The sequence below is a fragment of the Aphelocoma coerulescens genome, chromosome 6 (genome assembly GCF_041296385.1).
Source record: "Aphelocoma coerulescens isolate FSJ_1873_10779 chromosome 6, UR_Acoe_1.0, whole genome shotgun sequence".
Classification (NCBI taxonomy): Eukaryota; Metazoa; Chordata; class Aves; order Passeriformes; family Corvidae; genus Aphelocoma; species Aphelocoma coerulescens.
The window spans coordinates 15,445,372-15,470,343 of record NC_091020.1 but is presented as its reverse complement, the minus strand read 5'-3'; the positions used below and the strand labels follow the sequence as shown (position 1 = coordinate 15,470,343).

The 24,972-nt window shown below is 38.3% G+C and overlaps 1 protein-coding gene across 2 annotated transcripts in view; it reads left to right on the top strand.

Moving 5' to 3' along the window:
* Window positions 1-24,434, top strand: part of ADK (adenosine kinase) — a 272,458-nt gene extending 248,024 nt beyond the window's left edge. For both annotated transcript variants that reach the window (XM_069019342.1, XM_069019343.1), the window contains exons 10-11: window positions 5,974-6,060; window positions 23,261-24,434. In XM_069019342.1, coding sequence (XP_068875443.1) covers window positions 5,974-6,060; window positions 23,261-23,385 — 212 coding nt within the window. In that variant the 3' untranslated portion in view covers window positions 23,386-24,434. The remainder of the gene's footprint in view (window positions 1-5,973; window positions 6,061-23,260) is intronic.
* Window positions 24,435-24,972: the final 538 nt, after the last annotated feature.

Below are 24,972 nucleotides of genomic sequence, written 5' to 3'. Positions count from 1 at the left end.
CTCTGAAATCAGTGCCTGGCGGGCAAATGGCAATACTCTTGTGTGCTTGTAAGGCTTTTTCAACAGAGTTCATTGCCATTCTAAACCTTAAACATTGTGACACATGCCAGAAAAATTCAGTGGCTTGTTCTTTAGGGCAGTTTTTCCATATATATATGCACATACATATATTAAAAAAATGTTGTATTAGCAACGAACTGAATCAGAACTAGTATTTTTTGTTGACCTCTTGCTTCTCCATCTTTTAAACAGAGTGTTCTGTTTACTTGTGCTAAAAATTATTTAATATGAGAAATAGAGATTCAACTCTTGGCATTGGCCATGATGATATAGAAAATAATGGCTTTTAAGTGTGCCCCATGCCTTCAATAAAGTAAACAAAGCACATTTGGCCTATGGAAGATGTTCATGAGCCATTAGTCGATTCTGTTACATTTCTTACAATTGTTATAACTATATACAGAGTTCTGAGTCCAATCTTGTGGTGGTATAAATCAAGAGTTATTTCAAAGGAGTGGTGTTGAATTATCAGGATTACAGAGAGAATTAGGTGTAGGTTCAGAGGATACATGCTGTGTGCAAAAATAGTGTTTAATTTTGTATCATTGCTAATAGTTGATGTGTGTGAGTGTACAAGTTGATTCGGATGAACCTTCTTTCTCCTATTAACTCTAATCCTATGAATCACACTTCAGTGAGAGGCTTCTAATATGACTTCTGAATAGAAATGCTCTTGACCAGATAATGGTACAATGTGTATATCTGAGAAGAGCTATAAAGGGAAGACAAGTCTCATTTACCTCCTAGGATAGAGGGGAAATGGGGTCTGCACACTCATTTCCCCTATGGGTATCTATGGAACTATGACTAGAGCCACAGGAGATTCAAAGTCATGGCATGATATTCTTTCTCTGTTTCTACTGAAAATGAACTAGCTGTCTCTGAGGGACAGCACTTTGCATCCTAATCAAACCATTAATTGGGGTTTTTATTATGAAAATCAATTAATATTTGTATTACTTGTATCATACCATAGAGATATAAAAGCATTATAAATGACAACTGCTCTATAACTTGTTTAGGATCACTTGTTTACTATAGCAATAAAGGATGAACAACTTCTACATTACTAGCTACAACGATTTCTTGGGTACATGTTGAATTCATTAGAATACAGCATCATTTGCTGTGTACTATTGAAATACTTGATAGAAAGATCCCAAAGCATGTGGCTGACTTGAATCTTGCTTGTTATGCTGTAACTCCATTGAATGGCACAAATAGATTCCCTCTTTCTCTACAAGCCCTACATAGCTACAGCACCAGGCCCACAGTGCACAGACCTTGATGGGAGAGGGAGGAGTTGTTGACATGCTTAAGGCCAGCTTAACGCGCACCCAGAAAGTGCCAGGAGGGTCAGAGTGTCTGTCCAGAACTGCAGTCTGAAAGTCCCAGCCTGAAAATGCAGGATCTCATTCTGTTTGCTTAGAAGTGACAGGTTGCATCAGCTCTGCCAGGTTTGAAGTTCATCATCACTGCAAGTTTGAAGGATTCCTAGCTGGGGTTCAGTGCCCTGCCCCACGTTGCCTTGTAGCTTTGGACAGTGCTGTGTTGACAGGATGGGGGAACTGTGGTATCTCTGATGTACGTTATCGAGTATGGTACCGTTGTGTGAAGGACAGCAACAGCAGTACTTTACTCTAGAACAAAACAGGAGAAAGTGTTGTTATACTGAGGGCAAAGATTTATTGATGTCCTGAAGAGGATACAGAGACTTAGAGCCTGTAACCTTCTGGGGTTTACCTTTTGGAGACAGGTGAGAGCTAAGAATCATCCTAAGCAACATGGGCTGGTTTCAAATATTTTTCTCATTACTTCTTACCTTACAGCTGCCCAGAGACATTTATAGGTTTTGAGTTCAGGTTTCTATGTTCTGTTGAGTTCTTCCTGTCTCATTTTTTTTTCTTTTCTTTTTATCTCTTTTTTTTTGGCCCCTGATCTAAAGAAAGTTAGAGAGAGTGGAGGTGGGGAGGAGATGGGACAGAATTCTGTTTCACAGTTGTTCCTTTATTTTACAAGTTAAAGCTCACAAAAGAAACATAAATGGGACTCCATCTTGTAAGCATCTGTACTACCACTACCAGCCCATGGATCAAAAGATTATTTGAGGAAATAGCTAGACCGTTTTTGTATATATTTTAGATCGACCTTCTTCCTTTCATTTTATTTTAAAACAAAATTAAGGACACTCCAACATGTTGCCCATAAGAGTTCTGTTACAGGTAATTAAATGTAAGTTTACACATTTAATCTACTTTTAAGAGCAAGAGAGACTGGTAAATGACCCAGTTAAGGAAAGTACTCAGCCTAATTGGATGTAATGATTGCTTGCTGGTGTTTATTACTGTACTAAGAGTAGACATGGTAGTCTGTGATTCTAATTTGGTTTAGAGACAGACCTGTAGTATTTGCACCTATCATCAGAGTTGGATTGTTTCTGCTAACATTGTGAAATAGGCTTGTATTCATTTGGGAGCTAAAGAGTATTAGACTGGAAGGAGCACTGGGTTTTTTCAATTATTATTGCTCTCCAGTTATTATCTCTCCAGACTGTTTTACCTACAATAATATGTAAAGCTTGATGTGCTAACATATATTTTTGCCTAGGAAAATAAATAGGCATTTCATTGTCTTTATATATGCAATGTGAGAGATTAACAATAACTAAATTTACCTATGAGCTGATTCCTTCTGACTTACCTGTGAATTTACCTTGTCTTCAGCCTATGAAATCACCACATTAGTGTCTGGGTTTGATTATTTCTGTGTCATTCTGAAAGAGTTGAGTTCCTGACAAACATAAAGTCACTGAAAGTTGAATCAAAGCCCCAAAATTTTAGATTCCATTAATGCTTATTTTCTACAATTTTCCTAATTATAGTCACCTTGTTACAATTTGCACTCACAATTCTGGGCTTCCAGGAAATGATATCCAAGTGGAATATGTTGTATCATAGAAGATACTTGTTACATAAAAATGGAACACTGGATTTTATGCCCAGAGGAGCGGCCCTTGGACTTCAAAACACTTATGTAATTATTCTTTATTTCATAAGCTCTCAGAATGATGAATGAAATCAGAACTGACTTTGAAAAGCAAGGCCACTGACGACCAGTGCACTAAGCCAAGGTGTCTCAATGTTTGCTATGATGTATTTAGGAGTTCTATAACATAGTGGATCAAAAATGAAGTTAAAGCAACACAAAATTCACAAAAACAAGGATACTCAGAATGGAGACTTCTGCTTCATAATAATTCATCCTGCTGTGTTTAGTTGCTACAAAACACAGATCAGTAAGAGAAATTAGCTCTTCTGGTGCTATTACACAGACCATAGCAATGTAACTTAATGGCAGTTTTAATTCTAACTTCATTTATTGTGAAGGAAAGGGAAAAAAGCCCCAAACCTTGGTATTCTTTTGTTGATCTTGCAGTATATATTACTGTCAGCTATAGTTTAGTTGACTCTACTATGCTAGAAGCTCTCCAAAGGTTAAAGAAAGATAATTTGCCTATTATGGATGTGTGTAGATGGTAATGTTTTGTAATTTACTATGTGCTCCAAAGCCATGCTGACTCCTTCTTAAACTTCAGTACTACAAAATATGAGATTATTGCTCCCCTTGAAAATATACAGAAGATTACAGAAAGAAAATGTGTTACCCAGGTAGACATGGAAAACCGTGACCAGAAAAAAAAAGAAAGCAAAAAAATTGTTCACCAGAAAACTTTCCTGATGTATTTGGGGTTTTAGATTAATTCAGTTACTTACAATTATATTTACTACAGAAAGAATAGAATAAGAGCTCCTAGTGCAATACTTACCTGCATATACTAGAGGGAGCTGAGGGAGGGAATCAAGACAGAGGAGGAAAAAAAAGGAGAAAGGTGATGGTGAGAACTTTGATTTGTGCTAGTTTGCTTGAATAGAATCTTAGTTGATGCCACACCCCACTTACAGCTTTGGAAATACAATGTGCATTATTCACCCTCTGTGCCCAAACACAGACATTTGTATGCGTATGCAATTGTCTGCTGTGCATTTAACGTAGAACATCTGTGTGCGCCCATGCACACTTGGGAAGGAGCAGGTTAGTTTATTACAATATGTCTTCAACAGACTTATCACATTGTTCATTGTTTTAGTATTATCTAGAGCAAATCAATATACCTTCTTGTGAAATGGATGAATACACTCTGCTTGTCTGGCAGAGTTTAATGTAAGACCTCTCTTTCTTGATTTCCAATTCAAATGAATCCTGTTAAAATTACTAAAAAACATTGCTCTTGAAGACTATCTTAAGAGCACAACACAGCATTGAAGCACATTTCCAAATAGCTTTCTTAACGGGGTAGAGAGTAGGATGCACTGAGAACTGACTGAAACCTGTTCTTTAATTGGAATATTCATCTTATGTTTTTCATTACCCTTTTTCCTTTGCCTCTCATGGATGGTTGTTGCTAATGTTCCCCTCCCCTCCTGGTGGGCCAGCCAACAGTTCCCTCTGGAGGCAGCATCATTATATCTGCCTGGTTCACTTAGTAGCAGATGGTGAAGAGCAGTAGAGCTGATACACTGCATTTCACAGAAACCAGGATCCTTCTGGTACCACTGCAGCATACACAGACTTGCCTGATTTGAGGCTGTGAATTCTTTATATGCCTCCCAAACTAGGTTTCCTTGTTTGCTACTGTGTATGTCAGTGTAAGAGTGATTTTTATGATCTGCTCTGTTGCTGGACAGTGAAGAAACTACTCATCTCCAGATTTCAGCTACTGGAAGCTCTGTTTTCCATTTTATTTCTATTTTTACCAAAAATTAAAAGAAAACAGCTCTGATGGTTTTTCTTTTCACTGGTTGACAGGCTTTTCTTCCCCCTCCCCTTTTTGTAATTCCTGCTGTCTGCCAAAGGACAATCTGTTTGCTCTGAGACAGTTTAATGCATACTGACTACCAGAGGCAGAACTTCCATTGGCTCTGTTACAGGGGTAATTTACACTTTAACAAGGTATTGTGACAAGGTGGTAATTATATTTTTATCACGTCATTATGACATTACCACCTGGAAAGCCATAGCTGATTAATTAGTGGCATATATTAAATTTATAACCCTAGAACTCTAAAGTTATCATACCTAAGTGGTGTAATTATGCTGAACTATGGTGTGGCAGTGAATTGGAGGTGAAGATGCTGAGTATCCACCTATTGCAATACATTTAATGAGTGCCAGTAGAGGGCAGGGAGCTGAAGGAAATAGTTGGGGGTTTTAAAATAAATACTAAGGAAGAGGGTGCAATCACTGAACTCTTGAAACCAAATCTAGTCAGATGGCAAGTTGCAAGGCTTCTTACATATATGGAATTTTTTTAAGGTATAATTTGAAAGCACTTTGATTTACACTTGTTTTTTATTTCACAGCTTTATTTTAGTTAATTCATATGTATTTTGGTTTTAACAACGCAGCAGTTTCTGTTGATCTTTTGGAGGCTTGTACTGGCCATTCTGGAGGCCATGTCACCTTCCTGCAACTAGTAGAAAGAACTGGTTTTGGCAGGATGGATTTTTCTCAGTCTTGTCCATATGCCCCAGGTGTTTTATGTTGTTCTTTCTAATGTACTTTTTTTTTACTCTTTTCCTTACTCTTTTTCTCTTGTCCTTAGTATTAGGAGGTAGAGAAAATAAATGAGGCTGGAAGTAAATAATGAAAATGCCCACAACTTACAGCTTGTTTGAACGTGTTCCCATATCCCTATGCAGTAAATACAGACAGAATTATAAACCAAATCTATTTTTACCCAAATTATCATGCTAAAGGTCATAGTTTTGAATTGTTTTGATTTTCAGTGTTTGTTGTGCGTTTCAAAGTCAGATTCCCAAGTAACTCATGTTTTATTCTTCCCTTTCTCTACAGAAAATGAAGTGACTACTTTCCCTGTGTTGGTGAGCGATCAGAGTGAAATTGTGGATACCAATGGAGCTGGAGATGCATTTGTTGGAGGTATTTCTTACTTCTTTCTGTTGTTTGGAGATTATCCTCTTATTCTCTCTATATAAAATGTACTGGTTTTTTATTCAACTGTCCTTCAGAACAAGCTTCATTCTTTTACAGCTTTTCTCCTCATCCTGAAGTTGTATGATTTAATTAAGTTCTGATTTCCAAAGGGAAAGTGTGTTCTATTACTTCAAAAATAATATGCCATTATGCTGTACTATGGTCGTTTTCATGAGATTAATTGTATCTGTCAGACTGTTGCATAAACAAGCTGCATCAAGTACTATATAGTGTACAGAAATCCCTCCTGGCTTAAATGTTAACACATTGTTGTTCTTTAAAACAGGTTGTAGTGAATATTAAACAGTATGTTAATAAGTGAGCATAATGTCTCTGATCATGTAAATTTTGGTAGAACATCTGCTTCCAATACAATTATTTGGACATCAGAAAAGAACGCAAAGGGTTAAATTGTTAAAACAAACCCCGAAAATATCTGGCATTGCTTAATATCCATTTGCAAACTTACTATTTTTTTTGGCGCAAGCTCTAAGGAAAAAAGAGGATGTTATGTCTATGCCTGTTTTAAAAAATTATTCAATATAAGCCAAAACTCAGTCTAATCCAAGATTTCTGTCATTCATTGTAACCTTCATCCATGTAGTTCTGTGATGCACTATTGCATCCTGAAGGCTCTAATATCCAATATGTAGTAGCTGTAAGGAGCTCCATTAGTCACTAATTTACTGGAAATATTACAAAAGAGACTTTATAAATAGAATTGCAGGACTCAGTCTTGTAACTATGAAGGGGATAACAAGCAGTGTGTTGCCAAATTAAAGCTTCAAAATTGTGTCCCACTTCAAGAAAATATTCAACATAAGCTTAATCTTAAGCATGTGAGTAATTCCATCCTTACTTAATACAGCATTTAAACCAATGATAAATGTTCAGTATATACTTAAATCTGTCTGAGAATAGAAATGTTTTTACTCATTACTTCAGTGCTTTAAGGAATCAAAAAGGACAGAAATAGAGGGAAACACATTAGGTCATATTATTCATACACCTTTGAGGGCATGCTTGTCACTCTCTATTGTTCCTAAATCACAAACAAGACTAAATTTGAACCAGTAGATAACAGTGACTGTAACATAAATAAGATCATCTTCAAGTGCTTGTCCTTGTATACATTTGCTGTTTGTATCAGCTGTGCCAATAAGCTGCTGTTCTTGTGAGGGGAAAAAAAGAGAGAAAAGGTCTTGCTTTTTTTGTTTTCATGTGTCTGCCATGTTTATCTCAGGTTGTATTTATTTTCAGTTCTTCAATTTTAGGCCTCTTGAAATAAGGACTTTTTTTTAATAATCCTAATTTTGTTCTTTCCTAGGTTAGCTCCAGGAAGGCTACTGCAACTAAATAATCAGGGCTTTAAGAACAGTTTTATGACCCAATAGATTAAATTTAAAAGTAGATCTCTCAAAAGCTTCCCTCTTTAGATTACATCCTTTTCCCTGGTACTGCCATAGCTGCCGGTTTTCTGTAGAAGGGCTAAAACATTTATTCAGAATATCCTGAATGGAAAGGCTGATATAAACCACATCAGTCTCTATTCCAAACTACTGTCTTCCACCAGCAGTGTAAGGAATTGAGGTACATCCTGTCAGGCTGGTCTTGGATCAGTTGTGAGATTCCTTTCTCGAAGGGGAAAGGTGATGTGGACAATGCTCAGCTGTGGAAGGGAGGGATGAAGGGACGTATTCTAAAAGATTAACTCTCCTTTATTATTCTAACTGTTAAGATACAGCAAGCTCCTGTATATTTGGGATAATCTTAACAAAAGTCCTGTATCACTGTTTATGGATGTATATTATCCTCAGTTGCCCCACAAATAGCGCTGAGGCATCAGATGCTTTTTCACTGGGGCACAAGTGCAATGCAGTCCAGTGCATTGTACAGTTCTCCCTCACTGTCAGGGAAAGGACCACAGCTGGTTTTCCCTCTGTAATGGAAGTCAGCTCAGCCATGGCAAATCTGCCTGGGCTGTCCTTGCAGTTAGACTTACCTGAGCGTCGGTGTGTGAGCTCAGCCTCTTGTTGCACCACGCTTCTCTCTCCTGTGACTCAAAGCAACGTGAGCTTTAGAATATCTATAGTTCTTCCATTAGCTTCTGGGATATCTCAGTTCTCTTCTGTCACTCCATAAATAAAAATTGATCGTTTATTCTCCTCAGAGAATAGATTTTCCTGAGTTAGTCCAGATGGGAGAATTGGGACTCATAGCAGTCTAGATACACAGCCGATTCTAGTCACATGTGTACTGTGGTCTCCTTCTTCAAGGAGTCATTTAATTTTCCTTCCCATATGTAGGAAACAGAATACTGGACTGGATAGGCTTTGATTTGGTCTGTGTTTCATTTGGGGGAAATGTCTGTATTTTATCTGTATCACACTTCTCATGTGTTTTCAAAGTGTATTTGCAACAGGAGAAGTTCTTTATTGTCTCCCTAGCAGCAAGCCCTGTGCCGTAGTGTAGGTAATACTGCTCAACATATGGATCTCTAGCATTGGGTCTAGCACTGAGCCAGCTGCAGTGTTACTGTCCTGACAGAATTTTTACTACAGGAAGGCTATATTCTCTTCAGTGCTTTTCTACTTCTTTCTTTGATTGAGGTTTTTATCAGTTGTTACTACCTAGGCAACAGTACATGTAATGTTTTGATTTTAGTGTCCTTGTAGTAAAATCTTTCAAAATTAATCCCTTAGCTAAAAAATTCACTCAGTGTTGTAATATCCTCTCCTGAAAACTTAGTTCCTTTATTCAAACAGCAGAGAACAAGACTCTCATGGCAAAGTTTCCCATACTTCTCTGGAACCAGTGTATTGGCTGGACTGAACAGTGGTTTTGCTGGAGCAGGTGTCTTGGCTGAGAGGGAAATGTGGGGTATAATGAGAACTAACCCCATCAAACAAGATTTATTTGCATTAGGAGGTCAGGTGTGTTAGACTCTATCACATTTTGAAAGATCTTACACAGAGACACTATCTTCCGGAGGTATAACTCACAGATTGTAAGGAAATTCCTTCTCAATAATTATGCCAACTTGGCAAATCACCCCTCATATGTTTCTCCATGTAAAAGTTGAAAAAAAGAAAACTGTTGGGTTTTTTTTTACTGGAACCAGTCTAACTACTGAAGCTCTTGAGACCTTAAAGTCAAGAAAAAGTTTAAAGACACAAAGTTTCTGGGCGCTTGTAACTATGAGTTGATTCATGAGTTCAGCATTTCTGAACATGAAGCCGCTGGCCTCCGAGTAGAACTAGCTCACCCCAACAGCTAGCAGCAAGAAATAAACTGCATTCTTCAGTTGAAATGTGGTTTTATTAAGTTGGCACCAGGAATATCTCTGAATTTCTTGCCTCTTACTGCAGGCATCAAGTCATCTGCCACTCAGGCTGGTGCAGTGCACGAATAAGAAACTGGGTTTTAAAATCGCTGCAGGTATCTTTATGCTAAAAACACTTCTCTGAACAACACTGACACAGTTCAGCTTTTATTGCTTACCAGCAACACTGCTACCTTTTACAAGTTTAAGCAATAATGGTTTACTTTGTAGCATCTCAGCACCTCTTGTGGTTTTCAGAAGTACCACAGATTTTTGGTTATGAATCCCTGAAATACCCATAAATTAAAGTTGCAATTCCACCTCCAGATTATTATGACAGTGACAAATCACTTGAGCTTTGCTGACATGGCTTATGTCACAAGAGTCCTCTTAATGGAATTACAGCCTTAGTTTGTGGAGTTTGGGGAGCGTTCTGTTGCTCATTAAATTAACATTTATTTATTACTAGTCAGCCCCAGCTTGAACCATTGCAATAATGATAATCAAAGCATACTTAATGGCAATAAATAGATTGAAATGTGGACAGTTTTACCATCGTATGCTTTCCTTTATGCTATCCTGCTCTCTTCAGCCAGAGTAGGTCTGCCTTCTGTTTGAACTCCCCTTTGTCATTGCCACCGTAACAAATGAAAACAATAAACATCTGTTCTGATAGTTGCTGCCATTGTTCCCTGCAAAATCTCTCCCCTAGAATCTGTCTAGTCACTGGAACTGGGTAAGGAGTTCATAACAAATGAATAGGAGAAGGTATATAATCAATGTTTCTTCAGGTTCCATCAATATAAATATATTGACTTAATAATCTGCTATGATTTAGTCATATACTACATGAAAAGTACTAGAGTATGAAATGGAGCCACAAATCATTTTCAAGTAGCATGATGAAGCAGTGACAGAATGATCGCAGCAAGTGTGTATTACTTATCACCATGCTATAAAGATGTTATACCATTCTCAAGGAAAAAGAAATCCCAAGGTAGAAGGAACTCTTCATTAAGCATTGTACAGTGCCAGATAGGAGCTGATAGCAATTTGCCTCTGTCAGTATCAAAGGGGAGGTCAATGGCTCAAACCACCTGTCAATTTAAAAACGGCATTGGCAGCTTTCATGTGCTGAGGAATCTCATAAAGCTGCTAGCTAGAGTTTGAAAGCTACAGTCACAATTTTTTCGTGCACATACTTACAGAATAAGCAGTTCTCTCTCTTTCTTGTGAAGCCCAGCGTGAGCCTTATAAGATGGCCAACTCCTGTCTCAACTATCAGACAACTGCTCTGATAGACACAGGGAGAGCAGCAAAAGAGGAGTCATCCTCTTTTATGTGTCCTTGTGTGAGTGGGCCTCATGGCCTCCTTATCTCCTCTTTAGGGACCACAGGGCTTAGTGAAGATACTTCCCTCTTTTTGACTCTTTTTGAGCCAAACTGTCTCAGTAAAGCCATTTCCTCATCTTTAATAGAGAGGTTAATTCCAAACATTATTTTTCTGTCTTTATATAAGTGTCTCTACAAATTAGATGAAGACCTTGGACTTGTAGGAGTTTGCCTAAAGGTTCTCACATTGTTCAAATTTTAGCCTCTGTTCATGAGGTAAATGCAAATGATTTTCTATAGAGTGGCATCCAGCTTTGATTTCAGAACTAAGTGATATTTGGTATTCTTCTACATTATTGAAGTATTGAAATATTATCTTTAGTGTGAAACACTCTTTGAGTATATTAAACATGTACATATACATGAATGCATATTTATGAAATTACAGTACAAGAGATAAAAATACAGGTTTACAAAGAATACATAGTACACAGAATAACTGGTCATTATTACTCCTCTACTGTTTAAAGTTTGATTCAGAAACCTCTTTGGAAAAAGGTCTCGTTTTGTTTTCTGAATGCACTAGGATAGCTTTGGAGTATCTTGGCTGAAGCTGGTGGATTTAAACAAGTATAATGTTGATTAAAAATGGAAACATATTTGAAACCAATGTAATAATTCTTGTGCTGTTGTTCTGCAGAATCCATCGTTTATGGAAGGAACCCAGTGATCTTTAAAATGAAAAAATCATCTTGATGGGATTTGACATTACCTGAGTTGACCCCGCCTTAAGCCAGGGGCTGGAGCAAGTGACCTCCAGAGGTCTCTTCCCACCTAAATTGTGTTATGGTCCTATGAGTTTTAATCCTATAGGTATTAAGTTCCCAGGTGCCAGTTCCTGCTTCTCTGGAAATCCAGACTCAGTCATCTTCAGAGGGCAATGTTGGTGGCTCCAGAGTAGGAGCTGACTGAACTAAAAATGAAGCTCGTGGAATGGGAATTCCATCTTCTTGCAATAAATCTGTTCTAGGGCAAAGAGGGACTGTATCATGACTTAGTCTAATAAGTCCCTTATGTATTTCTTGTGAAAGAATTGTGTGTATAGAGGCATGTGCACATGTGAGAAATGAAATAAGCTCTTATGTATAGTTCCTATATGACTATTCCAGGAGTGCTGAACATGCAAAAAGATCTGATAATGCCTTCAGCAGAGGCAGATTTGAATGTTTTTTCAGAGCACTAAATTATGAGTAAGCTTGTGACTATATTAAAAAGAAAGTTGCTTAATGGATTTCTAGGGCTCTTGAAGATTGAGGAAGAATTTGTTTACACTAAAATATTTCTCTTATTTGTTGTATTTTTCTCTCTGTATAAATCTGTGCTGTAAGGGATGCTCTTACTCCAGAATTCACCACCCCTAGAACATTCTAGATTTGTTGAAATGGGCGTTCAAGGAGCTAGGAACAGTTCTTTACTGAACAGCAGGAGTGTGATATCAGAAGCTACTTCATCCACTTATAGCAGTCTTTACTTGTTTAAGATACCTTGGGAAGTTGTCATCATTTTTTAATCACATTTGATAGAGAGAAATACAGTGGATAAAATCTCACTGCTGTGAAGTACTCCCTTCTGATAACACCAGAGCTCTGAGATGCAGTTTTACTTGCCATCTGGGAGCAAGGGATATTTTTTGGTGATATCAATTAAATATGTATGTGCATGTAACTTGTAATGGCTGATTTTTGCTACAAAATTTATCTTCACCAGCAAAGAGAGAGGGGATACTACTTTGAATTGTTCTGTCTTTTCTTTAAAGATAACTGTTATAACAGAAAGCAGCACTCTCTTAGTTTTCATTTGTATGACATGGGTGGCTAATTGCCTCTGAGCAGTCCTGTTGTTGCTGAGATCATGGCGGATGAGATAGGAAGCTTTGAAATAAGAATACTTACTTAGTGTCATCAGCCCTTTGACTGACAGCCCATTTTGCCCGTCTTTACTACTCCTGGTTTATAAACAGCATACATGAGCATAATAGCTGAGCTGCAGAGAGGGCATCAATCTCTCCTTGCTAGGGGATAACTTGTCGACGTGTCCATGACTTACCACCCCTGTGTTCTGATGGCATTCGGAACTCTCTCAGATAAACATCACACATAAACCCAGGCTATTAGATGATCATTTTACCTCTGTAACTGACCTTCTGCAAACTAGAAAATGACCAGATTATATGTTCCTGGTTGAAATTTCTCAGTCTCAGCTAGAGGCACATCATTATTCTGATCAATAGTGTAGCCAGTTGCTAGTAATTTCAACATTAGTATTGGTTCATTTTTGAAATTTGCCACAGTTTGAATTGCAGCTACTTAAACAAACCCATAAAAATAGATATCACTCAGAAAAAAACATGGAATATATCTGTTTCTTTTTTAATTCCCTACTTCTTTTTTCACCAATATCCATTCAAAATAATTTCCTTGGAAAGAATACCCTCTTCTGTGCTGACATTATACTTAAACCTGGTTGCATGTGTTGTCAAAGTATAATTGTGATTATTCTGTTTTCATTGTTTTGTTTCAATTGCTACCCTTCTCTTGGTCTGTAACTGTTCCTCCTAATTTCGTTATATATGTATTTTTATCATAATATGGTAAAGTAAATACAGTAGTTCACATTTTCACCTATTCCATTGAAAGGCAATCCAGAAAAAGACATAGTAGAATAAAAGTAAGGCAAAACGTTAGTATACTTGCTGTCATTTCTTAAATAACATGTAGAAGCAAAAGATCCACTTAAAAGGATCAGTGTATGGAATTAAAAAACCCTCAGAAGTTTCTAATTAGTCTGAAGCAGGACCTGATTCCTTTAGTCTCTGTGTCTCTCTTCCTGTCAGTGACACCGTCAGTGTTAGGGAGCCTCAGTACACAGCAAGAGGATTAATATTTTGCAAAATTGGGTTTTAAAAAGCCTAATTTACCTCACCATAAATTCAGTGACATTCTGGACAGGTTTTGTGAAAAATAAACATCAAATAGGTTGTGTACATTTTAAAAAACAAACCTACTGTGTTAAAAACAGATTTTCAAAACCAATTATAAAGTTCCAATTTTTGCTGTAATAGCTATGGGACAATTACAAATTGACTTAACGCCTCAAAGCAAATCATCACCGTTTAAAATACTTTGTCATGCCTACTATCCCTACCCTCATAACATTTCATTTTATGTTAATGTGTCATGTGTTAGAAAATCATGTAATGATAAAGAAAATGTTCATGTGGAAGGTTAGAAATTACTTTAATGAGTTACTATTACCTTGCTTGCAGACTGTTGGCAATATTTTTGTGTTATTTTAATGTATTCTGAGTAGAGACAGAGGCACTCGTCAGATTGGATCATCAAGAACATTCCCCTGGGAATCAGGGCAGGATATAGTCCCCTAAGAAATGATGTGTCAGGTTAAGCTGATGCTATATTCGCAGGAGATAAAACACCACTCAATGAGGTATAAAAATACACTGAAATATATTGTCTATTTGACATCTAACCTGCTTCAGTGGGTGCTAAGGACATGGACACAGTGACCATAAGGACACTTCTAAGGCTGTGGTGTTCACAAGCTGAGTCGTCACTCACTTACAGCTGCTCTGTTATATAACAGGATGGTAAAGTCTCCCAGAATTTGTTCACTTCCCCCACACTGCAATGGGCTCATACTTGAAGTGGGAAGATGGCAAGATTGCAGTAAAAAGGAATTAAAAGAAAAAACGTGGTCCCGGTTAAAAGCTGTGGTAGTAGCAGTGCTTGTAGGTTGATTTGACACTGATCTCTGACTCCAGGGAAAGGGACATTACTGTTACTGGTGATCAGTAAATTTTTGCTAACAATCCAGAACTGTAACCGATATTTAAAGAGGCAAAAGATATTAAGTGTCACTGTATTAAAATAGGAGCATTATGAATATAATGCTCCTATTTCAGCCCACAAAAGTCAAGAAATTCATAGGCTGCTTAGCTCCTGTATTCCCACTGCACTGGGTTGCTTTTTGATTCTCTTTGCATACTGCTGGCTTGGCTGTGTGGAAGCACACCTGCAAATAAAACTCTCCTGAGAGGTGGTTGTTCTGCAAATGCAACTTCAGATCTCCTAACTTTTGTGCATGTGAATCTTGGCCATGAAGTTACGTTTGTGTAACCTTTTTTGCACTTGAATATATGTTAAAAACTGAGTCGGGGATAGTACATATTATTCCATTTTATTATCCTTAGAATTTCATTATATCTGTAGTAAATTGGCACGGTTCTTTTCCTCTTATTCCAAGCAGTAAGTGTACTAATCTGCACCATTTAGTGTCAATATGACAGATCTGGTTTGAGGCTCAGAAATTTTCCCCAGGTGCTAATAAAAGAAAGCTTATTTCAGTCTGTTGTCTCAAAAATTACTAAGAAGAATTTTAGATTTTGAAGAACACTTCTAGGAAATGCTTTTAGGAAAAACAAAGAGAAATACCATTCTGGAGAGTTGTTTTTTTTTCAAATAGAAAAGATACTTCCAATGAAAATACCTGTTTCTGGTTTGGCACATGGAGTGCCTTGAATACTCCTTGTAAGCTTGGAGGGGTTTTTTTTAATCAAATGTTTCCCCTGGAGGCTGCTGGAGACAAGCCTAAGGCAACCAGATTCTGATCCTAAAGGAAATTTCCCAAAGCTCATCATGTGGACTTAAAAATGAAAAATAGGACCAAACCATGAGAAGTTATAACTTTGCTATCATTTTCCTCTATCACATCTTTCTTGGAGCATATTATAGACTGAAATGGTTCTTTTCTTGGACAATAAGATGCGCTGGGGAATTTAATAGAAGTTATTTGCAACAGATTTTATAAATAGAGTCCACTGAGGATGATTAATGTGGAAGGGTGTCAGAGGATAAAACACTTTTTATATTTATAATAAAATATAACAAAGCTCCAGCTTTGAGCCATTCCCTCTCTGAAGGTGGACAGTATGCAGTCAAGGCACAGGGCAGTGATAGGAAAACTCACATCAATTTAAGTAGGCTTCACCTCAGGGTCTGTTTTCTCATCCATGGCACAGCTCTCAGGAGCAAAGCATTACAGAGCTGCATACACTGTTCCTACTTGAATGAAAGCATCAAAGAACCAAGACTGCTGATTTTCCTTAGAGGGAGTTTCTAGTGGGCCTGAGCACCTATACAGATGCCTGGGAACTATGATGACACCTTGTTCTCTGAGCTGCAGTGAGCTGGCCTAGTAGAGCCAAACAGTGGCAATCATGTGCAATGCCATGAAATTATTCAGCCTTGAGTAACTGATTCCTACTGGAATAACAGGGATGTAATGAAGTTTTATTTCTTTTTTTTTATTGTTACATTTCTGCAGAAATCTTTCATTAACATTTTCCACATGTAATGGTTTAAAGCATTAGAGACCGCGTTCTTTTTTTTTCTTTGTGTATTCAACACCTCCTCTCCATTCCAGGAAAAGGCTGCTAAACTGAAAACACTCCTTTCACTTATTCATAGTTGTGTAGTAAATGCAAAGTTGTATTATTTGCATGTGTCCATAAATGACTGTATAACCTCAGAGTGAGGAAGATATACACCCATCTGAGTGATCCTTACAGAAATTCAATGCATTCAAAATGTGTCTGTAAATAAGAAAAAAACAAGAGGGATAGGCATAGCAATACCAATATCACTGCTTTTCTTAAAACATGCTTGGTTTAGTATTCACACTGGTGATTATAAAATACGAAGTTTCTTGTACACAGGCCGTGAAATGCTTTTAGCACATGACCATTTTATAAATAAAGTAAATATAGACTTCTGAAACATTTTATTCCTGATCTCATGGTTTTGTCATTCTCTGGAAGTAAAAATATTGACATTTACCAGGCTGTTTGTTCCAGCTTTCTGGTCTCCTGCAGTTTATTTATATAACAACCTTATCGATGAGCCTCTTACTCAGCTCTCTAGGTTTAACTGAGTTGAGTCGATTTGCTACCACAGCTTCAAGTCGCTGTTATAGAACAAGCAAGACATCCTAATAAAGCTGTAAACGTGTTTACTCAAACATGGTATTGATTTTACTTGGAGAGGGAGAAGCTAGTGCTTAGCATGGTGTCAGGGAGGATGAATTTAACTGCAGTTTTTCATTGTCATCTGTCATGGTTGTGAAACACTAAGTGAAGCCACAAGAGGATAATTAGAATTGCCAGAAATTTAGCCCCTAAAATCAGTTAACCACTTGAGATTTTTGTAGTTTAATTAGTTTTTATTAAAACTTTCCTCCAGTGGTGTAGTCAGAAAGGATTTTCTAATGTTCTTTTCAGTGAGAGATTTCAAGGTTGCCACTTGTTAGATATACATCTTAAATGACCATTTTTATGGAAGGGTTGGTAACCTTTTTTCTCTCAATTGTAATTAGCCTGGCACTACAGTTCTGTATAAGCACAGAGCCATTTCATTTTCAAGGAGAGAAAAAGACACATGTTTCTATACATATACATTTGTAGTTAATAACATATATATACATGTATGGAATCATTCTCACAGTAAACTTTGAAGAGAAAGTGCTAAAGTGCATGAAGGTTGAAAGAAGTATAGAATGTTTGAAGATGCTTACATTTAATTTGTCTTATATACTGTAAGTCTGATGTGTCAGACCACAGTGCCAAAAGACATGAAAACCAAAGAAGCCAAATCCCACCCTTAATCAAAAACGTTTCCATTTAGAATAGCCAACATTTGGTTTGATAGCAATGGGCAGGGCCTCTGGCTTACCACAGTTCTTGGCTGTAATATCCACCATCTGCCACAAAATTAAAAAAGGAGAAACCTCAGCATGTTGACGTACGGTCGTTCAGTGACTATATTGCAGAATCAACTGATGCCAACATCTTTTACAAAATCTAGGGTGGCTGGTTGGCTCTTGGCAGCAGCATTGCCAGCCACCTGATTACAACTGACCAGGCTCCTGCTACAACATTAACCCACTCCAACAGTGCTAAGACATCAAAAAAAACCCCAATTGTATCAGCTACAAGGTTGTACATTGACTGGGTGATGTTTCTTGAAAACTGCATCTTCCCACACTCCTGGCCTGGAAATCTAGTGGAATCACATAAAAATAGATGAGTGTTCCAGCAACTGTGATAAATTCGGTATATGAACAAGAGTGTGGAAAGGTGCTTGCAACTGTCCTCGTGGTGGAATAACACCGTTTTAAAAAGTGCAGTGCACAAATTAGGCTGTAGAAATTTTAAATACAAAAAAGAGGAGGCAGCTCAGCTGGTCATGATCCTTTCTGTGGCTGGGACAATTTTGATGGTGAATGGCCTGGCTAGCATGGACTATATGCTTCAGGGTTCATATGGAAGCAGAATTGTCTGGGAAAATCACATAGCAAAAAGGTTTTGAGGGGCTCTGACTCAGGGTCAGCTTGTAGTTGTTTATAATTGATGCATTTGATAATTGGATTTTTTCAGCTTTTCTGTCTTGCATTAAAAAAAAAATAATTTTGCCATGGGCATTTTGTAAAGGTTGGAAGTGTGAGAGAAACTGCAGAAAGACGAGTAGTGGGGGAGCTGGGTGTCGGAGGCTATAAATGGATTTTCAGCCAGCATTAGTAATTAACAGTCATTAAAATTAATTGTCAAGTGTACAATTTGAAATGAAACATTTGGCTTCAATATGAGCTGTTTTTAAGTGTTGTTAAACCATTACTGAAGCAGACCAGAACTGTTTTAAATCTCCACCATCGGACTCCCACATTTGTGCCCAACTGCACTAGGGCTAAGTGTTCATTCAGAATTGCCACTAATAATCTGGAAATAAAACTTTCAAAGAAATCACTGGTTTCAGTGAAATTGCCTCTGAAATATCTGGTTTGATAGAAAATCAATTTGGTTCTCCTTTAATGATTTTTAAGTGCTACTCAACTCTTAGGAGTAACAAAATGAAGACAACATCTTTTGTGTCAGTCAGTGGACTGTCTTGCTGTGTCTTCTTAAACTTACACTGACATCCCCAAAGAGATTTGAGCTGGTCTCAGTGAGGGCCTCTGTTTGGGTCTGCATGTGAGGCTCAAGCACCACACCTGGCTTACAGGACTTTCCGTTTGATGGGGAGCACAAAAAAGGAAGAAAGCAACTTCACTTTTCTGTCCCTCATTCTGTTTGCAGACCTAACAATTACAAACATTGTCTTTGAGAATATGTAGTAAGGAAGCTGGAGAGAATAAAGATTAACTCTCAAATATTTCAGGCACACTTTTCAGAGCAAAATGATTCCAGAGTCGCTTTTCTCAACTGAGCAGAAAAGAAATAATTAAGGGCCAAAAATAGCTATTGGTATGTTATAATCACTTCTGTCATCTGAGAATGCAAATACATTTTGTACCACTCTAAAGCAACTTTTGAAGCAAAGTTGTCTTTTTTCTAGGAAGATAAGTGGGATGAATTGGACCCAGTTCCAAATAAGTTCTCACTATTAGTAGGTGCAAGGTGGTTAGTTGGCTATCCTTGCCTGTGAAGGACAAAAGGCATCCCAGTCTACTCTGAAAGCTTACCAGGCTGGCTCATTACATCAAGGTGGCTTGCTAGACATCCTGCAACTGCCTTTTGCCGTACTCCATAAACAGGTAACATGTTGGATAACAAGGCAGGAGGTAGACAGGAAAGCCTTGAGTTTGGCTCTTGCCTTTGTGTTCTAGTGTGACAAGAGTGGTGCACAATGCTTGCAACACCATCCACAGCTTCAGCAGTGCAGAAATGCTACTGCAGAACAGCTGCAGTTAAAACATGGTAAACAATATTGCCTGAAGTTGTTTTGGTAAAATACTTGAAGTGAGGCTGTCTTGTGTAGCCAAAATATACTACTGCTTTCTGCACTTCATTCCAGTGATAGCCAGGGACTAGTTCAGACCACACAGAAATGAAGTAGATGCTGAGCTACTTTAGTATGTGCTGAGATGATCTAGGTCTGTGATCCCAGGCCTGTGATACAGGATCAGAGTTCAATCCTGCCCTTTTGGTGTCTGAAGTTGTAGGAGGAGTGTGAAGTAAGTCTGAAGCCATGTTCACTTATCTTCTTGCATTTCCAGTCATGGCACCTTAAAGAGATTACAGCCTTTAACTGCTTCTAATCTTCCCTCCACCACCCTGCTCACTGGTCAGGCTGTTTGAGTGCTCACTAACCCACTTCAGTTTCAATCAGCTGGGTTAGCAAAGATCCCCTGTTTAAACAGCTACTGTTTAAACTGCTCTGGCTCATTTTGATAGGGTATCAGGTTATACCAGCAGCAAAGAAGCATGGTGAAAAACAGATGGGGGAGTAACTTCTTCAGCTGGAACTCAGATTTGAATCCATGCCTTGAGAGTATGACTCATGGGGTTTGCATGACGGTACCTTATACACTGGGGGAGGCAAACCCTGAATTATATTCTGACCATGTTGCTTTTTACTGCATTAAAAAACAGAAAAGAATGAAAAGAACATTCTGCAGCTAAGGCATCCAACCTGATAGAGCTCTTTGCTTCTCTGCTCAAACAACACTGCTTTCTGGTGTTCCCTCGGGGTCTGCTTTGCCAACTGCCTAGTCTTACTATGTGATGTAGTTCTGTGTTTGTGATATGTGTGTTTGTATTGTCATTCGATGCGATATTGTGTCAGATACTGCTATTTCCATTTCATCTATGAAACACATACCTTTTAAGAGAAACTCGGCAGACAAGAGAATGGTTTGAGGGCAAACTCCCCACTGCAGTTTCTACATATCTCATATATGACAGCTGTACTTAATGTCATTTCTGCACCACTCTGGAATCACAGAGAGCTCTCATTTCTATCCCCAATTAAAACAAGATGTTTTTTCACCTGACTCTGCTTTCACTTAGATCAGAATAAATAAGAAGTAGCTTCACTGAAGACAAAAGAGTCATACTAACTTGAAACTACAGTGAGCCTGGGAGGTGGTGACAGTGTCAGTCTAGTTGGACTGAAAAGTAATTCATGTTTTATGGTCCTTCGCTCTGTGGATTTTCTCATCTTCATGTATGTTTGATGCCTTGCTCATAAATGTAGAGGACAGTTGTTCTTTCTTGTATAAACCTCTCTCTGAATTCATGCTCTGCACAAAACCTAGCCCCATGTTTGCCTTTGGAGACCTGCCCAGTGCATCTTCATACTTACTGAGTCAGAAATGGACTGTCTGAACAGCCTCATTTTACATATGGTTACAACTTGCTCTCAAGTTTTAACCACCCAGAAGCACACTGGCAAGCTCCTGCCTCCCAGGCAGTTTAAATTTAATGATTGACACCCTCCACATATCCAAGAAAGTTTCTCCTAAGAATGCATGTTAATTTAATGGAGAGCAGACCATTTTCATCTCGTTATTCAGAAACGATCTGATTTCTGCCAGGCATGCTGTTTGAATTTCTCAACTGTTACCCAACTACTGCAGCTGGACCATCCTGCCACAGTTGTGTTGTCTGTCATCCCTGACTGCCATCAGTGATAGAACTCACAGCACAATTTCTTCCTGTTTCAGATTCTTATCTTTGTATACTGATAACTCCTGTCTTCTTCACTTGAGCTTATGGACTTACCTTTTGTTGGTGAAGGAGTCATTTTTTCCCAGCTAGTGTCAGTCAATATCTGTGAAATTCCAGCCGATATGCAGTTCTAGAAAAGTATTGATGTCAGAAATATATGAGTTTTCTCCTTTTTTACCTCATCTGCCTACTCTCTATGGCCTCCATATTCCAATGAAAAGTGGTTGATTTATCGATTTTGTAGTTTCAAACTCTTCTCCAATTTGGTGTGGTTTAGAGAAAACTATATATCAATTAGGCTTCTTTTCACTATCAGTCATGACCAAGAAGCCAAGATAGATATTAGTAATTCATGAAAACAGATCCTTTGCCCACCAGTATTATTCTTCATTAATCTAACCTTATTTTTCTTGTTTTACATGATATTTAATCTGCAAAGAGCAGACATCATTGCATAGGATGAAATATTTTTATTATCTTCTAAAATTATGCTGTAACATACCACAAAAGGAAATATTTAGAAATGGAGCACAGGTTAAATGAGAACATCACAATATAATGTAGAGCCTTTGTCCCAATAGTAACCCAGATGGACAGAGAAAGTGAATATGGAAGCAAGCTAGCAAAACATATCAGCTTTGAAACAAAATTTGCAATATGTCAGAAGTTGGTACCTATGAGTTACACAGTACGTAGCAGGGACATGGTTTCAAGACTGCATTTGTACTGTCAAGGCCCAAAGCCTGAGCATGACAGAAACTTGAAATGGTGGATGAAATCTTTAAAAAGAACATCTTTCAGCTTGCTAGAATTCTGATTTTCTTGGGGAAGTCTCACTTTCCTTCTGCGATTGGACAAGGAAGAGAGATACATCTGAAACATATTAAAAACAGGATAAAAGTGAATAAAATATTACCTCTAGAATGACAGAGTAGAGTTGCAAATTATAAGATACCAAGTTTACTTCTCACATCTTGAAGACCTCTTCCAAATGCAAAATACATATTTCACCTCTGCCATAAGTTCTGTCACACTTTTGATCACAATTGTTTCAGGCAAGACAAAATGTTTCAGAAATGAGGGACTCAATTCATAAAATTTCTGGTGCTGCTTGTACTTAACTTCTCCAAGTACCTTTTCAGGATTCCCTGCCTCTATTCATTTAAGAGGTGCTCAGGTTTTCAGAGCACTCAGCTCCCAGTGATTCCTGGCTTTCCAAGCTGTGCATGCCAGGCTGTGCCAGCTGCAGCCGTGAACTGCATGCCCCAATTCTGAGAGGCGCCTGGTTTGCTGTTTGCTGTTCAGGGGGGTATTGCACATGCTCAGAGGTACCCTCTGTTGCTGAAGTCTTAGATTCAATGTCCCATAATCAATGGCAGCAGATGTCATCTAACTTTTCTCATCAGGTAAAAATTTTTCACCTTCTTTGCACTGTGAGCACCTGTAACTCTGAATAGAATGTTTCTCATTGCATGCCTTTCTCTCTTTTGGAGAAAAGTTTAGACACAGTGGTGTGGGGCTGTAGCTGTAGCCAGTAAGAACAGAAGGAACTCTCTTCAGCAGGCAAAACTGCTTCTTTGTTTTTAAAATGTTCTTTGAGGAATCAGGGGTTGTCTCCATAAAGAACAGAGCAAGAATGCTGGTAAAATCATTTTGAGAACACTAATAATGATCAGTCTTGATAATCTTTAATTTACTGGAAGCTACCAAGTGAAGACTTCAGAAAGAAATAGCAGCAGCACCACTCCAGCCCTGCAGGTCACTCAAGTGTGATTCTCAATTTAAGCTGGCCAGGCTGCAGGGGTACATACAGGCAGGCCAGTATTTCAGTGCTTTGCCCTGTAACAAACAGATACACTCAAAAAACTAATCTGACCATTTTCTCCCTTCTCTTTCTCTCCCACTGTGTCCCATAGGCTTTCTGTCCCAGCTCGTCTATGACCGGCCGGTGACCGAGTGCATCCGGGCTGGACATTACGCAGCCAGCGTAATTATCAAGCGTTCAGGTTGCACCTTCCCAGAGAAGCCTGACTTCCACTGATAGTGGTGAATTGGAGGGATCAAGAGTAACTTCTGTGTTGCCATGGGATTGCTGCCTAAAATTTTTCCTCCTTCCCTTTCCTTACCTTTCCAGTACCTGCATCAACGCTTCTGTACTTCTGTTCATGGTATTCTAAACAAAATACATGTTTCTATGGTGTTTTCCATTTCATACATCTGCCATGTCTCAGTAGTCTTAACTTCTGGAAACAGTGCTAAGTGAAGCTTATTATCTCATCCATCAGGAAAAAGTGTTCTATTTACACAGTTTCCAAGGAAGTCCCATTTAAATGACACTGCTGATTAGCACCATTAAAATACTTCTGTTGAATTATCTAGTTTGTATCCAGCTGTGGCCAAATCCTATTCAACTTACATGAAATCAACAGACCTGGCTTTATTTGTCACTTAACCTTATAAACAGGGAATTGTTCTTTCTGTCTAGCAGAGTCAGACCTGTGTAAAGAGTGGTGTAAATATCCCAGGAATTTCCATACATTCCGGAGTGTACAAGATCTGGCCATCAGATAGCCCAGCTTCCATGAAAGTACATCACTGCTTTGCCAGTAATTTAAAGACCTGATCCACAGCTGATATCATGCATTCAGCCATCTTGCACTGATGGCAGTAGCTTTGGGTCTGGCCACTTTTATCTGTCCTTACATCTGTAGGTCTGTAGGTACAGTCACTTTTATCTGTCAGGTCAGCTAGTAGATAGGTACTTTCAGTGATTTCAGGGCAGATGCATGAGTTGGTGGTGAAAATAAACATACAGATAGGTCCTATCTCCTCCATGTGAGCTTTCTAGAGGCTACATTAAGGTACACATAATGAAAATGAGGTACAGAAATATTTATGCAGGATATATTGACAGGATATGCCAAATGGAATCTCTGAAACGCACATTTTTAAACTTTTAATTTACTTTGGATAAATAAGCAATATGGTGGATTTTGTTTGTATTTACAGTATTCAAAAGGTGATCTGACACTGCATTCATTACTTTGCTATGTAATTTGATACTGATAAATAAAAAATTGTCATACAGTATCTCCTGGTTTTGTATTCATATGTGTCTGTCTTTCTTCTGTGTATCCTACTGAAATGGGAACAAGAAATGGGTGCTTAACCCACAGTACGTGCTAAATCTCAGCGTTTCATGCATGACTTTCAGTGTCCAGGTGGGTGTTCAAGGGTGATCTCAGCAGTAAGGAAGAGAAGGAACATCAAATTGGTGTTTGTACTACAGAAGAGATGAAAAATTAATGGCTAGTGTTCATCAAAGAGTGTTAACAGTTCCGGGTTCACACTTTACTGCCCAGGATGGAACAAAGGACTCACAGAGATTGAATGCTGTTATTGCAGTTTGTGTATTGCAAAGAGCATAGGGAGGAATCAAGGCTATGATCCCAATTCCCTTGTTTGGCCCAGTATCCAGTCTGGCACATTGGACAACAGGCTCTGTCATCTTAAGAGATCACCTGGTGTGGGATTCCTGCAAGTGCATCAACCAGCGACTTCTGCAAATCCTCACGGGTCCATGGAACTGCACTGCTGCAAGTGCATGCATGGTGAGTCCCTCCTGCTC